Here is a 14,094-nt window from a genome sequence, read left to right as displayed (position 1 = left end):
AGGAGGTATCTTGTACTTGTAGGAAAAACCACGTAAAGAAGTGGTGGAGGAAAAAACCAAGTCTCGGAGGTTGAGAGAACGAAGGATAAAGAGAGCCCGCAGAAAGCAAGTATTAGAGGACAAGCAGTCAAGCAAACAAGAAACTGCTCTGCTCATAGGTTCCTCTGCAAAGCTTCTAAAGGTAGGACATCTAAAGGTCATCTGTGTGGTTATCCAATGTTTACAATGTTTAGTTATTGTGGTCCTCACCGAAAAGGCTTTTCTTTTTTGGTGGTTCCAGATAACAAGGAACCTGAAGCGAAGTGTTAGAGGACCCCTAAATGTGGGCAACAGCTTGTTTAATGAGAAAATATAATTATATTGCTGGTGCTTACTCACAATGCACTCTTATAACTGATGCTCCTCCAACTTGGGTGCACAAATATTGGAGCTTTATTTTCTCCGATATATTTGACACACACAGGCTTTAGCAGCATTAGCACATTTGGCATGGAGACTGCAGGAGAAAGATCATGATAGCCAACAAGTAAGGTAAATCTGAACCGGTAACCACTCCAGATTTATTTTGGTTCAGTTCTGGTTCAGCGGAAAATAACGGTTTTTAGCTGTTTTCGTTTCGGGTTCAGCTCCGATTCTGATCCTTGGTTACAAATCTATACGCAGGGTCTGAGGTTTTAGGGAAATATTTTTTGCCAAATTCGGGGGATAAAAATCGGACGGAAAACAGCAGCATCCAATTCTAGTGAATTCGAGTGTAAAATTTCTAGAAGTATATGATACATGTAAAAATCAGGTTTATCAGACTTGTTGTACATATCACAAATGTAAAAAGAAAACAGTTTCCAAACTAAGTAATAACACTGTCTGCGACAAAATGAGGACTGCGTTAAAAGGTCCATGGAAATGGAGCTCTACCTGAGAAACGTCATCACGAAGTTTGTAGACAGACTGAAACTGAAACAAATAGGTAGGGTAGGGTTGGATCACACTCACTCTGTTCGTGTCCCATGTGTTTGTATCGTGCATGTGTCGTGTCCCATGGTGGACGTCCATGGGTGTTTCTTCGCCACCAGTACAAGGCCACGACGTGCACGCGACGTTTTAGCGCTAGGGATACATTCCATGCGTTTTTCCCTCACGGCTGCGGTGTCACCTACATCCACCGGTGATCCCTCCCTCTCTACCGCTACCGTAGTCATGCTCCCGTGTCATGCAACAAAAGGACACCCAGTTTGGGGAGAAGTCTGGTCACTAAATGTGTGATTCGGGGGTAGATGTTGTATCAGTATTGCATAAAGTCATGCAGCTAAACATGGGGATATACATCAGCATCACGACTAATCTTTAAAAGAGAGTGACCTTCGGGGAATCAACAGTTTTGCAATATGGAATGTCTTTGACGTGTCTTGCCTTCTTTATCGTGATATGGCGATACAGCAACCTTGCCTTGGTTGCCACCCTTCCCGTTGACAAATACTGAACACTGGGAGAGGGGGGGTCATTGCTGGTGATAGAAAACATACCCCTCAACTCGTGTAAAGCTCCCCAACAAAAATAGTGTGAAAGTGCTTTTCTCTGTATACAGTGGGTACCTCATTTGAAAGTGTTCAGAAGGTACAGTCAATTTTATTTGCATTGTGTCCAGTGTGAACTAACTCAAACTATGGGTGCTATGGGGGGCTGTTACTGTGGGGCTCTGCCATGCCTCCCTCCATTTTTTGCCCTGTCTTGGATTGGATGAAATGCATTGTGAGGGACCCTATAATTCCTGAGACTTGAAAGATGAGCGCTGGGTACGGAGGATTCTAATAATAGTTGAGATCTTGTGAACTTCATGTGGCTCAACGTAGCTTCGATTGCTCATTTTAGCTATCGCTCAATCTTTGGTTATGATGATGCACACAAAAACTCAAGTCGTAAGGTTTTTAGTCAGACTTGGTCACTTTCCGAACATTTAAGTCCAGATTGCTCCCTCACCCGGACACCGAACGCAAACCTTGAATATCCGATGAAAGAACTTTCATCATTAATTTCTTAGGCACTTGAGGCTTTGTATGTATTTGTCCTTTCTATGTGTTCCAGCCTGAGAACATCAATTCTCATCATGTTGAATTTCCGAACTGTTTCAGTGAAATCCAGGCAGGTGGCAGCCCTATTTGAGGGTTAATTTTGGGGTAATTCGGGGAAGAATTGGTCATCTGGCAGATGGGATATTTCATCACTCTGACGTATTCATTCTTCATTTTGATGTGAAATTCCTGGTTCCACACACCTCACAGTCTGCATGCATTGCAAAATAGCACGCATTGTACTCCTTCGTTTGTTGCGGTACGAGTGTATTTGAAATGATGACCATCGAGTACAGAATATACCTGCTCCCATAACCTGTGAGATCCGCAAACACCAACCCCTTTAAAGCCCCTCTAAAATAGAAGGAAGCATAGCGTCCATTGCAATGACGAAGTGCAGCTTGTCGGCAAGCTTTGGTGCGCATTGTGCGAATAAACAGCTTGGAATCAGCTTTCACCAAGTCTGGACCTCCTTCTATGGAACCAACTTGCTCCTCAACTCTGGTGACCGGGACAAACCAAGCTGAACCTGTCATGGATGGCAACCAGCCCGCTGAAGTCAGCGACTCCTGCCGTAACATTGGCCACTTTGCCATCCGCCTGCTGCCCTTCTTTGTACAGCAGGCCCCAACTCTGGTTCGTCCAACTTGTTTCTCTGCAGAAGCATAAGGAGTGGAGAAGTCGTCGCCCTGTGGTTGTACCATATTTGCACAAGAATTCACACATCACAAAATCGTAATGGCCTTTTACATGCTCTTGTCACCTTTTGGTAAGGCTGTACGAATATTCGAAGTATTCGATATTCGGGCCGAATACAGCAATCATGTATTCAATATTAGATTTGAACAGCATTTTGTCGAATACCTCTAATATATTCGAGTCATTGTTCACCTACTGTAAAGGTGTGCACATCTGGCAGTTTCGGTTTCTGCAGGCTGAATTTTGCAGATTTTTGGTTGCAGTGTGTGCAAGACTTGGCCGAATCCAATCCAATCCAATAAAAAATCAGAAACTTTTATGGCAAACTTTTGCAGCGTACGATAGTTCTGTATGCAGATGAAGATAACACCTCGTGTGTACCTTATTTCGTGGTTCAACATGGGTAACCCAAGGGTATGCCCTAATGTGGTACGATTAAACAGCATTTCAAGCACTTAATAGTGGAATATATTTTTATTTATTTTATTTGCAAATGTCCTCTGGACATCATTGTAGGAGTGGATACATTGAGAAACGACATGTATCATCAAGCAAAAAAAAAGAAAGATGGAAAAATCAACAACAACACACGACATCAAAATATATACGTTATACTTGATGGTAGTACACTATACTAGATGGCCATTCACAGATTACACAAATATGATTGAAGCTCTGAAACAAAAGCAGATGCCGTTTGGGACGTGACAATACTGTCCGGTAATTCGTTCCATTCATTAATAACCTGTACAAAGTAAGAGTACCTGAAGCAGTCATTGCGATAGCTTATGGGTGTAATATGCCTAGAATGTTTGTTTCTTTGAATTCTTGTTGAATGGTAAGGTACATATTTGTGCGCGTCAAGCTTACTGTTTTCTGCCAACAACATGAAAAAGAACTTTAATCTAGCAATTTTAGATCTCTCCGACAGAGGGGGAAGTTGCGAGCACTCCAAAAGTTCAGGTGTACTTTGATCGCGGTTGTAGTTGTTATGGATAAACCTTAACGCGTGCGAAGTGTATGGTCTGCTTGTGTTTTTATTTTTCATTGGTGCCATTTTCCCGCCACTTTCATCTTTCGAGTGCTGGTGCTATGCCATGTCGTTGTGCATTTCTGTTGAGTAGCCGGCCCTAAAAGGGATTTGTGTTTGTCTTGATTCCGCAAGGAAAACGTGACATCGTCCAACAGAAGAAGTAGCTCCATAACAGCAGTTGCAAGGACTTCATTCCACAACGGGCACTGTTCTCTGCAGGATTCTGTGCTTTCCTACTACTCGTGCGATTGCTATTTTAAAGCTTGTTGTCCGTTGTGCCAGGGTTAGGTTGTTCGTCATTGATTGCTACATTATATGTCGAACTTTCCTGTGTTTCTTTTGCTGGAAGACTTCTGGAAGTTTTGCAGTGAAAAAGTGCTGTGCTACATCAGTTGGGGCTGATGTATCCTCAGGTTAATTGAGCTGAGTCATTGACTAGCCGTTCCCTAGGTGTGGTTGAGGCAGTAAAAATATCAGGAAACTTCCGTGCCAACAAACAACCAATACTGACATTAATGAATCCGAACTTGAAGAACCAGCTTGCGTGGCATAGCGGTTAGGATGATCACCTTCCACGCTGAGACTTGTAGGTGAAGCTGGTTTGAATCCCCGCACTGGCTGTGCTGTCTGAGGTTTTCCCTGGGTTTTCTGGCAGACTTTCCAGACGAATGTCTGCACAGTTGCCCCTGAAGTCAACCCAGTATGCATATATCCCTCCTGTCTCGACTCATTCCTGCTGTCCTCTCTCCATCTGTCCACATCTCTCGCCGCTCACGGTCACAGTTGGTTCGTGGCACTAACACTGAATTGTTCAATGTGTTTCTACCACTACAGTGTTCCCCTAATGCCATGACAAAATGAAGCATAAATTAATGATATAAAAGGACTAACACTCATAACAGCAAATGTGCAAACAGAAGTGTTTGTATGCATGCACCAGTGTTAAAAATTTTCTGAAATAAACAGATTTTTTCATTGATGCCTGAGGCAGATCGAACAGGTTTGTTCATGTTAGTTTACTTTTGAATGATGCTTTCGTGCTGTTTCGAGGGATTTAATGCTAGCTGACAGCCATATTCAGTGAGGAATGCACCCAGTGTTTAATAATTTATTGTGCAATGCAAAAAATTAATGTATACACTGCTTAGGTTGCTTGTCCTGTGTTGCATGTATTTCTCTACAAAAAGCTTTTTTCTACGAATATCCAAGGAAGTATGAAGCTCACACCCTGAGGAGTCACCTGTAGCGCTTCCTTAAGGGTTTTAACTAGTCTAGAAGTGCAATTCTGCAGTTAAACTTATCGTGAAGGTGTCTTATGACATAGCGAAGAATCACATCGTTTTCCTCTATGAGCGTTCCTAGGATTTTTTCCAAGGGGGGCAAAGCGCTTCCAGGGGGGAAGAGTGCAAACCCCCACCCCCCTACTACATCTTTTTCTGGAGGCGGACGTTGCGCACTGTGTGGGTGGTCAGAGGTTCCTATCATGACAAGAATAATCATTACGACCTATGACTAAAGAACGCACTATTTTCACAAGCGACCTTGGAGTTCCAGAGGGGGCTACAGCCCCCCTTGCCCCCCTCCCGGTACGCCCACGTTTTCCTCTTATTTCATTATTCCAGCGTAAAATGAGCACGAACAGATGCGGAATTCACCTATTACTGCAATTCCTCCAGCCGACGAGTGCACCAAGGGGGGAAAGGGTGCCATGCGCAGTGCGGGCAAGGCGAATTGAGGAGGAAAACGTGTGCATGGAGGAGAGTGACGCTATATTGTAATATCTATTGGCTTTAATGAAGTGAGTTTGTGGCCACTTGTTACTGAAAGGTATGAGTGAGATATAAGTGGTCACAGCGAATTATGTAGGTTTTCAATTGCTTTCCTGGTCTCTATTATGTCGTACGATAAGAAAAGAACGTTCACTGGAAGACTGCACAGACTTTCTGACGACTTTCTCTTGTTTTCCTTTCTTGTTATGAAGTTATGCAAGTTTTCCGTTACATTTGAGTCTCAGAGACAAGTTAGTCCTTGTTCTCCGTAATTGAAATGCCATTACATGTGGAATAGTCCCCCTGTACCCAAAGGATATGCAGCAGCTATTGTAATGCATTGCAAGACATTTATGTATTTATTTTATTTGTGAGAATTTTGGAATTTGCATTGAATTCGCTTTCGAATTGTGACTTGGGAATTGTGACAATCGTTCTCATAGACATTGAATAGGAAAGGTCCAAGAGTGGAGCATTGAGACACCCCAGAAGCAGCTGTATAGACATTTGAACGAACACCATTAATCTTCATTTGGTATGAGCGACCGGTTAAGTAACTCATAAACCAAGAACAAAGTTGATCCGTTAGACCATAGCAACCAAACTTATATAGTATTAACCTGGCGTGGTCCAAAGTCTCAAATGCTTTGGAACATTCAAAATACCATATTTGCACGATTCTAACGCGCCCGGGATTGTAACGCGCAGGTGAATTTAGCAAGAAAAATTACCCAAAAAGGTTAGATGCCAATTCTTCCGTGCGGGTATGAAACAGGAGGCCAAACACGATGAAAGATGAAAGTCACTGAAAAGGTTAGCCAGCTGTAGGACTCAAACCCACATCGTCTGGATTGCCGGTCGCGGGCTCTACCAATTGAGCTAAGTTAACGCACCTTCCCAGCAACATGTTTTTATGACTAGAACAAAGTACTTTATGACTAGAAACATACATCACACTCTTCATTCGACTTCTCTGTCCGAAAGTTCCTTGTTGTACTGACCACAGGTAATCGTTCTCGCTGCCGTCCAAGGAGTTCGAAATTCTGTCCGGAATTGAGGTCCATTGAATACTTTTCTCAAGGATTTACAGATGTTTTCTTTCTGTTTTCTCCTGTCGCGCATGCGTTTCCGTGATGCCGAAGACGCGCGATGCCGCTTTGTTTCCATTTTTCTCTGCTGATAGAATCACCTTCCGCTTGCACGACGCTTCATAATGCCGTGTTCGCTGCACTGCACAAACAAGTCATAAACCGGCAATACCACGTGTGCAAAAATCCGTCACACACGACGGGGCGTTCGTAAAAAACACACGGAGTGGGCCACGTGACTTGCAATGTCAATGCCAATGTGATCGGCCACCTCATACCGAGTTTTCATGTTTTTCTCACAACACGCCTCCGATTGTAACGCGCATGCAATTTTGAGCACCAATTTCTCTGGGAAAAAGTGTGTGTTAGAATCGTGCAAATACGGTACACTACTACTACGGTCTGCTTGGCATCCGAAACCAACATGAGCAGCTGCGGAATTCAAAAAGCGGGTTAAATTGGTTTCTACTGAACGAGCCATACTGAGTGTCTGACAAGAAAGAGGGAAAACAGGCAGACGGATAACTAAACAGCAATCTTTCGAAAACCTTTGAGAACTTGCATCACAAAGAAATTTGCCTATAGTTTTTCACACCGTTACACTTTTCACCCTTATGAACAGGAACCACATGTGTTTGTCTCCAGAAATCGGAAAAACAACCATGCCAAAGTGACATATTAAAGATTTGAGTGAGCACCAGTGCAAGGGTATTGCTGCATCACTTTACTATAAACACAGGCACCGTGTCTTTTTTTTTTTTTTTTTCGAAGGAAGTCGCTTCACTGATTCACACACATCATATCCAGTTATCTTGGGCAAGGAAAGAGAAGCTGCCATAGTGGTAGGTGCACCGAAGGATAATGTCCTGTCGACATACACAGATGAGAAATAAGCTGCAAATTTGGAATCGTGGTTTGTCAAGAAGAAGAACGTATGAACAAGCAACCTGTGCCACTTCCGGACTGTTTAATAAATAACGGGCAGCTGATTGTCAGGCTTCTTAGTTTCTGATGATGAGTCCAATATGGGCCCCAAAACGTCATGTTCTTCAATTGTTTTTAAGCTGTTTCCATCAGTCTTGCCTTGTTGTGCTGCTAGCATTACAGAATGGATAGGAAAGTGCGGTGCAATCAGAGTAATATTGCCACCCTACTTTGCACGACATGTGAGGCGCCTACAAGGGCGCAATCATAGACATGACCGAACATGTTAAAATCTTGGGAGCGTTGGTTAGAGCATGTCTTACGTCGAAGCACGGTGCTGAGATGCAGACATCTGTAATGAAGTTTGCATGCAAAACTGCTATTACGAAGGCAGATGGGAAAAACTTTGTCGTGATTGTACTTATTGTCCAAATAACGCAATATCCTGAAGTGTAAAGAACTCAAGCAACTCCCTTAAGCACCACAAACTTTCATGAGGTCTGCTTTATTTCACTCTTTTCCTTTTATTTTAGTTTATTTGAGGACTGCTAAAAGGTGCCTCTCATGAACATCTTGCTCTCAAGTGGAGTGCCATGTTGCCAGTAGCCTGAATATTGAAGAATACCAAATTGCTACAGTACTCATTCTGCAGTTCAAACTTTCATGTGTTCGCCACAGCCGCATGCAGAGGTCCAAGTGAAGCTCGGGGACCTAGTAAAGGGAGCACACGAAGAAACGTCCATGAACCAAACTGTAGCTACTGCACCCCTCCAAGGTGTACTGTACCAGCTGCTGATCTCGTGGGACCGATCTGGATAGTAAATCTACTGAGCTGTTGTGCTTGGGAAAACTACCCCAGCATGAAAAAATGCTACAAAAAATTTAACCATTTGCCACCAAGCAGTGAAGCTGTGGAATGCCTCTCGAATGCTGCCAGACAGATTTTTTATCACGCGGATGCAGAATGTCAGATAGAATATTTCAAAGTATTGTTGCCGTGCAAGAGCAAGAGTCACAAGCAGTAGAAATGTAGGTATAGAAAACAAATACACAGAACAGTGTTGACCATGCTGGAAACAATTTCTGCTTTGAATGCACAATGCTGAAGGTGTAGAGAATTTTTGTTATGATCCAACAAAGCAGAGTAGTGTGAATCATGGCAGTGCACACGAGAGTTATGAAGGCAGATCTGAGTACACAGAGCTAATGGTGGAGACAATTGCTGTTGTGAAACTAGCATTTTGTTGCTCCTGAGTCACCTTTATGCTGTTTCTGCATCCATGGAAAGCTTAGAATAAACAAAAGAAGCCCAGATTCTTAAAAATGTAGTATACTTGCAACTAGCGGTAACTACTGCTGCTAAGATGTAGTCAAACAAGTAGTGAAACTTAAGTAGTTGTAGTTTAACTACTAGTTAACTTTAATTGCAAGGAGCAGTTACTGCTTATATTTAAACTACTAAGAAAGTAGTTGCAGCCAATCGCTAAGCAATCTCTGACCTCCTGCAATGAAGTTATACTGTATTTTGATATCCAGGAGCATATGCACATAGTTTAGTGCTTGGTTGTCAAATACGTGCAGATTGTCAGGTGCACCCTGAAAACTTGTCAAAAAATAATTGTTTGTGTATGTTTCTTTGTTTCAAGATGGAGAAGAAAACAGTCTCTTCCTCCAAGAAGTTCTTCCAAGAGCTCCAACACAAGACCACAAAAAAGGCTGAAGAACCAGCAAAGAAAAAAACATCACGAGAGGCCCTTACTTTGAAGCTTTGACAAAATTCGTTTTGTGCTTGTGTATATTGTGTGGTATGGAATGATTGTATATAAATTTTTCTTCATGTAATGGGCAACTATAATGTATCGGCTGTGCTACTTCTGGGTAGTTTCATTTTAGAACGAACAAGGTGCAGATGTCGTGACTTCAAATTCAAACAAAAAAATTTGTCTAGCCGTCTAGCAGATGTTGGAGAGGGGACCTCAGATAATATAAAAAGTGCCCTATGCATAGCCCACAATAGTTTTCGAGGTGGAAAGTGGGAAATTCAGAAGCCTCTTGCACACGTTTTCTTCTGTGCCGAGTTTGAGAGCTTCCCGATTCGTTGGTTTTCGTGATGCAAGAGAAATGCTTTTTTGTCTAAGAGAGATGCCCACAGTCTCTATGTTGCTCAGCCTACACTTCGCTGTTATTTTTATTTTTAGTTTAGTTTAGTTAATTTTATTTTGAAAAAATGTAAACGCCGCCTGAACGTCAGAAAAACCCAAACTTTCCCGCTACGTACCTCCACAATGGTTTGTCGCACTGCACCGAGATTGGTGTCATTCGATAGCTTGTGAAAGGCCCTTTCGACTTGAGGTGTATCCATGTCACAAGTAGCTGTTTGTCTGGAAGTACGTTGAAATGTGCACGGTACAGGCAAACCGAAACGAGAACTGCGCTGCCGCTCTGGGAGACGTACACCACAAAATGACCGCCATGTTTGCCTGTGTTCTTCAGTGACGATACCGTATGCGAAGCTTATATACTGACTGTGGTGCAGAGTATGCTCACATTTGCAATATTTAACCTCGGTTACCTGAAAAATGACATTTTGTTTTCTGGTCAATAACGATATGTGAGTAGCTTGATACCTTTCCTTTACATTGCCACAGAGATAGTTTTCATTTTTTGCGCCTGAGACGCACTGTGATTTTTTCCCCAGAAACAGTTTGTGGGCACTGGGCACACCAGCACAGGCTCACCACTCCCGAACAGTGTCACGGGGAGGCAAATCACCGCTCGTCTGAGGCTCCAAAAATGAAAAATCTCTGTGGCAGTGTAAAGGAGTGGTGTGAAGCTACTGAATAATACTAATAAACAAATGATAAAAAAAAGAAAATGACATTTTTCAGATAACAGAGGTCAAATACGGACAATGTGAGCATAGCTTGCACATTTGAATACATTTCCATGAAAGCGCACATCAGTGACATAAGTAAACGACATCACACAAAAGGGCCTATCACGAGCTATCGAGTGACGCTAATCTTGGTGTCATGTGACAAACCATTGCAGAGGCACGTAAGGGAAATTTTGGTTTGTCTGACGTTCGGGCAAAGTTTACAATTTTTTAGAGAAAATGAACTATGCAACACAGCGAAGTGTAAGCTGAGCAACATAGGGACAGTAGACTTCTCTCTTACACAAAAAAGATTTCTCTTGTATGTCGGAACCGAACGGATCAGTTAAAAAAAAAAACATGCAGCCAAAGGACGCAGACAGAAAGACAAGTAGACAACACAACCGCTAACTTACAACTGGTGAAATATATTCTGAAACAGACCTGTTACAAGTATGACAACAAAATATGTGTTGTCACAGCACAAAATAATGTAGATGGGAGTGCAAACCAGTCAGACCTAGCATTTCAGATAGCTTATCTCACTATCCCTAAAACGGAGAGTGAGAACTTGTAAACAAGGAAATTGTGATAACAGGACCCAAATCATGCAGGTAGACCCATACTATCTCATTGTAATGTATTCAGTCATAAAAAGCGAATTTATAACTGTAAACAAGGAAATACTCAAAATTGGTCACAAATCATGCAGGTAGTTCCATACTACCCCATAGTAGTGCATAGAGTAGTTATTGTCATAAAAAGTCAATTTATAGCTGTAAACAAGGAAATAGTCATTACAGATCCTAAATAATGCAGGTAGTCCCATATCCCATAGTAGTACCTAGTAGTTCCTAGCCTGCATTGTCGAAACATGTCCAATCATGCAGATAGTCCGATACTATCTCATTAGTGCATAGAGTAGATCAGTCATAAGAGGCAATTCACAGCTGCATACAAGGAAATAGTCAAAATAGGTCTTAAATCATGCAAGTTGTCTCGCACTATCCCATAGTAGTGCATAGAATGGTTATATTAATAAGAAGAATTTCTATCTGTAAACAAGCAAATAGTGAATACTGTTACTCAAGAGTAATCAGGCGTGGCCTATCGTCACCGTGGCTGCAGAACCACTGCACGTTTATTGAGCCATATACACGAGCGGGGTGTCGCTCCACGTCCCCTTCTAGGCGGTGTAGCAACTGGACCGGACGGTGGAGGACAGTTCTGTTGGCGAGCGCGACCGCACAGGCACGAATGACGCCGTCGCACCCGGGAAATGCCTGTGTGACGCGGCCGAGTTTCCACATTGGGGGGGGGGCTTTATCATGGATGACCACCACATCACCGACTTGTAGCTGTGATTCCGGCTTATGCCGTGTCATGTGCGCCGATCTTAGCTGAGGGAGATACTCCTTTCGCCATCTACTCCAAAACTGCGAGCGGTGCCGCCCTTGAACCTTCAGATATTGCCGGAGGCACTCGGTGGCGGGGCGACTTCGCCCGGCGTTGGGAGGAGCGCCAGGTCGCCAGGTGTTTTGCTACGAGGAAGTCCGCCGGTGTCAAGGGGTCCCGGACGTGACGTAAGTGAGTGGCCGGCAGTTTACTATGCACTCAGCTTCGCAGAGGGCGGTGGTGAGTTCTTCGAAGGTGAGGCGTTGCCTTCCCAGACACCGTTTCAGGGCGTCCTTGACGGAGCGGACCATCCTTTCCCACCACCCACCCCACCAAGGAGCTCTCTCCACAATGAATTTCCACTGGATGCGGTAGGTAGCGGCGAAATTCAGTACATCTTCGGAGGAGAGCAGACGAGACACCTAATGAAAGGTGCGGGCATTGTCGGACATCATGAGGGATGGCACGCCGCGTCTGGAAGTGAAACGCCGGAAGGCACTGAGGAAGTGTTGCGTGGACATTCCGGTCGCTAACTCGAGGTGCACCGCACGTGTGACGCCGCAGGTGAAGAGGACTATGTACGCCTTTCGCTGCTTGCCGTCTTCGTGCACGTAGAAAGGGCCCGCGAAGTCCACGCCCACCACATCAAATGGGTTCGTGGGAGTAGCTCTTTCAGAGAGGAGCAACAGGTGCAGTCTGTGAGGACAGCCATCGACGCCTACACTGTAGGCACGTTTGGAGCACGCGGCGAACAGTCTGCCGGCCCTTGGCAATCCAGTACCTTCAGCCGCAGTTCGCAGAGGGTGTCTTGCGCTCCGGTGTGGTGGAGACGCCGGTGGACGTCAAGCACGAGCAACTCTGTGAGACGGTGCTTGGCCGGGAGAAGTACGGGATGCCGGGTGCTGTCCTCTTCGTGGGCGAACTGCAATCTTCCTCCCACCCGAAGGAGCGAGTTTGCGTCCAAGTATGGGTTCAGCGTCAAAAGAGCAGACGAACGGGAGATGGGTCGCGCCGCCTGAAGGTCAACGACATCTGCGCCAAAGCATTCTAGTTGAGTGCGGCGGACCCATAGAAGCTCTGCCGAATGCAGTTCTTGTGCAGAGATGGGCCCGGTGAGCCTTGATCCAGGTCTCCGCGAGTTGACATATCTGAGCACGTATGCTGTCATTCTAAGCACGCGGCTGACTAGACTGTAGTCCTCTAACCGGAGGATGGGGTCACCATGGCGGATCGCGACTGGACAGCACGTCTCTTCCGTCCGAGAGGACGATGGGGTGTTGTTCGATGTTGGTTCGAGAGGCGGGTCGACACTACCAGACAACCATAGGGGTCCAACCCACCACAGCTCGCTGCCGACGAGCTCGTCCGCGGAGATTCCTCTCGTGAGCAGGTCGGCTGGGTTATGTTTCCCGTCACAATGACGCCACTGACCAGGATCGGTGAGGTGCCGTATCTCCCGCACGCGGCCTTCTACAAACTGCGGGCACCGTGAAGCCGTGTTCTTGGCCCACTGCAGCGTAATCTGAGAGTCCGTCCAGAAGGTTGCCTTCCATGCCACGTTGGGCCTGACTCCGCGGATGCGGCTGTAGAGACGAGCAGCGAGAAGGCAGCCGAGGAGCTCTAAGCGCGGTAGTGTTATCTGTTTCAGCGGCGCGATTCGACCCTTGGAGATAAGCAGATTGCAGCTGATGCCTTCCGTGCCCCTGTCTGCTCTCATGTAGATGGCCGCTCCGTAGGCTCTCGGGCTAGCGTCGGCAAAGATCTGGAGATCTTGGACGCTGCCGTTGGTACCGGCAGTACATCTGGGCACGTTCAACAGCGAAAGAGTGGACAGGCCGTTCACTCACTTATTCCAGACTTGATGTGCTGTGTTAGTCATTGGTCGGTCCCAAGGCACTGAGTCCTTCCACATTGCCTGAAACAACAGTTTCGCGTTGACGGTGAATGGGGCTAGAAGCCCAAATGGGTCGTACAATATGGAAAACGTCTTGAGCACCGTGCGTTTTGTGGGCTCATTAAGCTTGGCGAACGCGGTAACCGCGGTGACTGGCGCCAAGATTGTGTCCGCGTGACGATCCCACGGCACTCCAAGCACACGAAGCACGGTCTCCGTGCAACCGACGTTGTCATATGCCGTTCCGTCCTCGAGGAACTTCCGCGTCATTGAGTTCGCCGCCCACTTCCGGATGTCCATTCCGGCCTCTTGCAAGATGGCCCTCGTTTCCGCGTACAAGGTCTCGGC

General features: G+C 45.2%; 1 protein-coding gene and 1 long non-coding RNA gene across 2 annotated transcripts in view; both read left to right on the top strand.

The window, feature by feature from the left end:
* The window catches only part of LOC135388557 (U3 small nucleolar ribonucleoprotein protein MPP10-like), a 58,750-nt gene extending 49,326 nt beyond the window's left edge, over positions 1-9,424 (top strand). The window contains exons 8-9 of the mRNA XM_064618174.1: positions 23-181; positions 9,229-9,424. Coding sequence (XP_064474244.1) covers positions 23-181; positions 9,229-9,354 — 285 coding nt within the window. The 3' untranslated portion in view covers positions 9,355-9,424. The remainder of the gene's footprint in view (positions 1-22; positions 182-9,228) is intronic.
* LOC135388565 (uncharacterized) overlaps positions 1-14,094 on the top strand; it is a 285,782-nt gene that overhangs the window by 140,345 nt on the left and 131,343 nt on the right. The window lies entirely within an intron of this gene.

This window comes from Ornithodoros turicata, chromosome 3 (genome assembly GCF_037126465.1).
Source record: "Ornithodoros turicata isolate Travis chromosome 3, ASM3712646v1, whole genome shotgun sequence".
NCBI classification, from domain to species: domain Eukaryota; kingdom Metazoa; phylum Arthropoda; class Arachnida; order Ixodida; family Argasidae; genus Ornithodoros; species Ornithodoros turicata.
The sequence above is the reverse complement of the archived record's forward strand: the minus strand, read 5'-3'. Positions and strand labels throughout refer to the sequence as shown.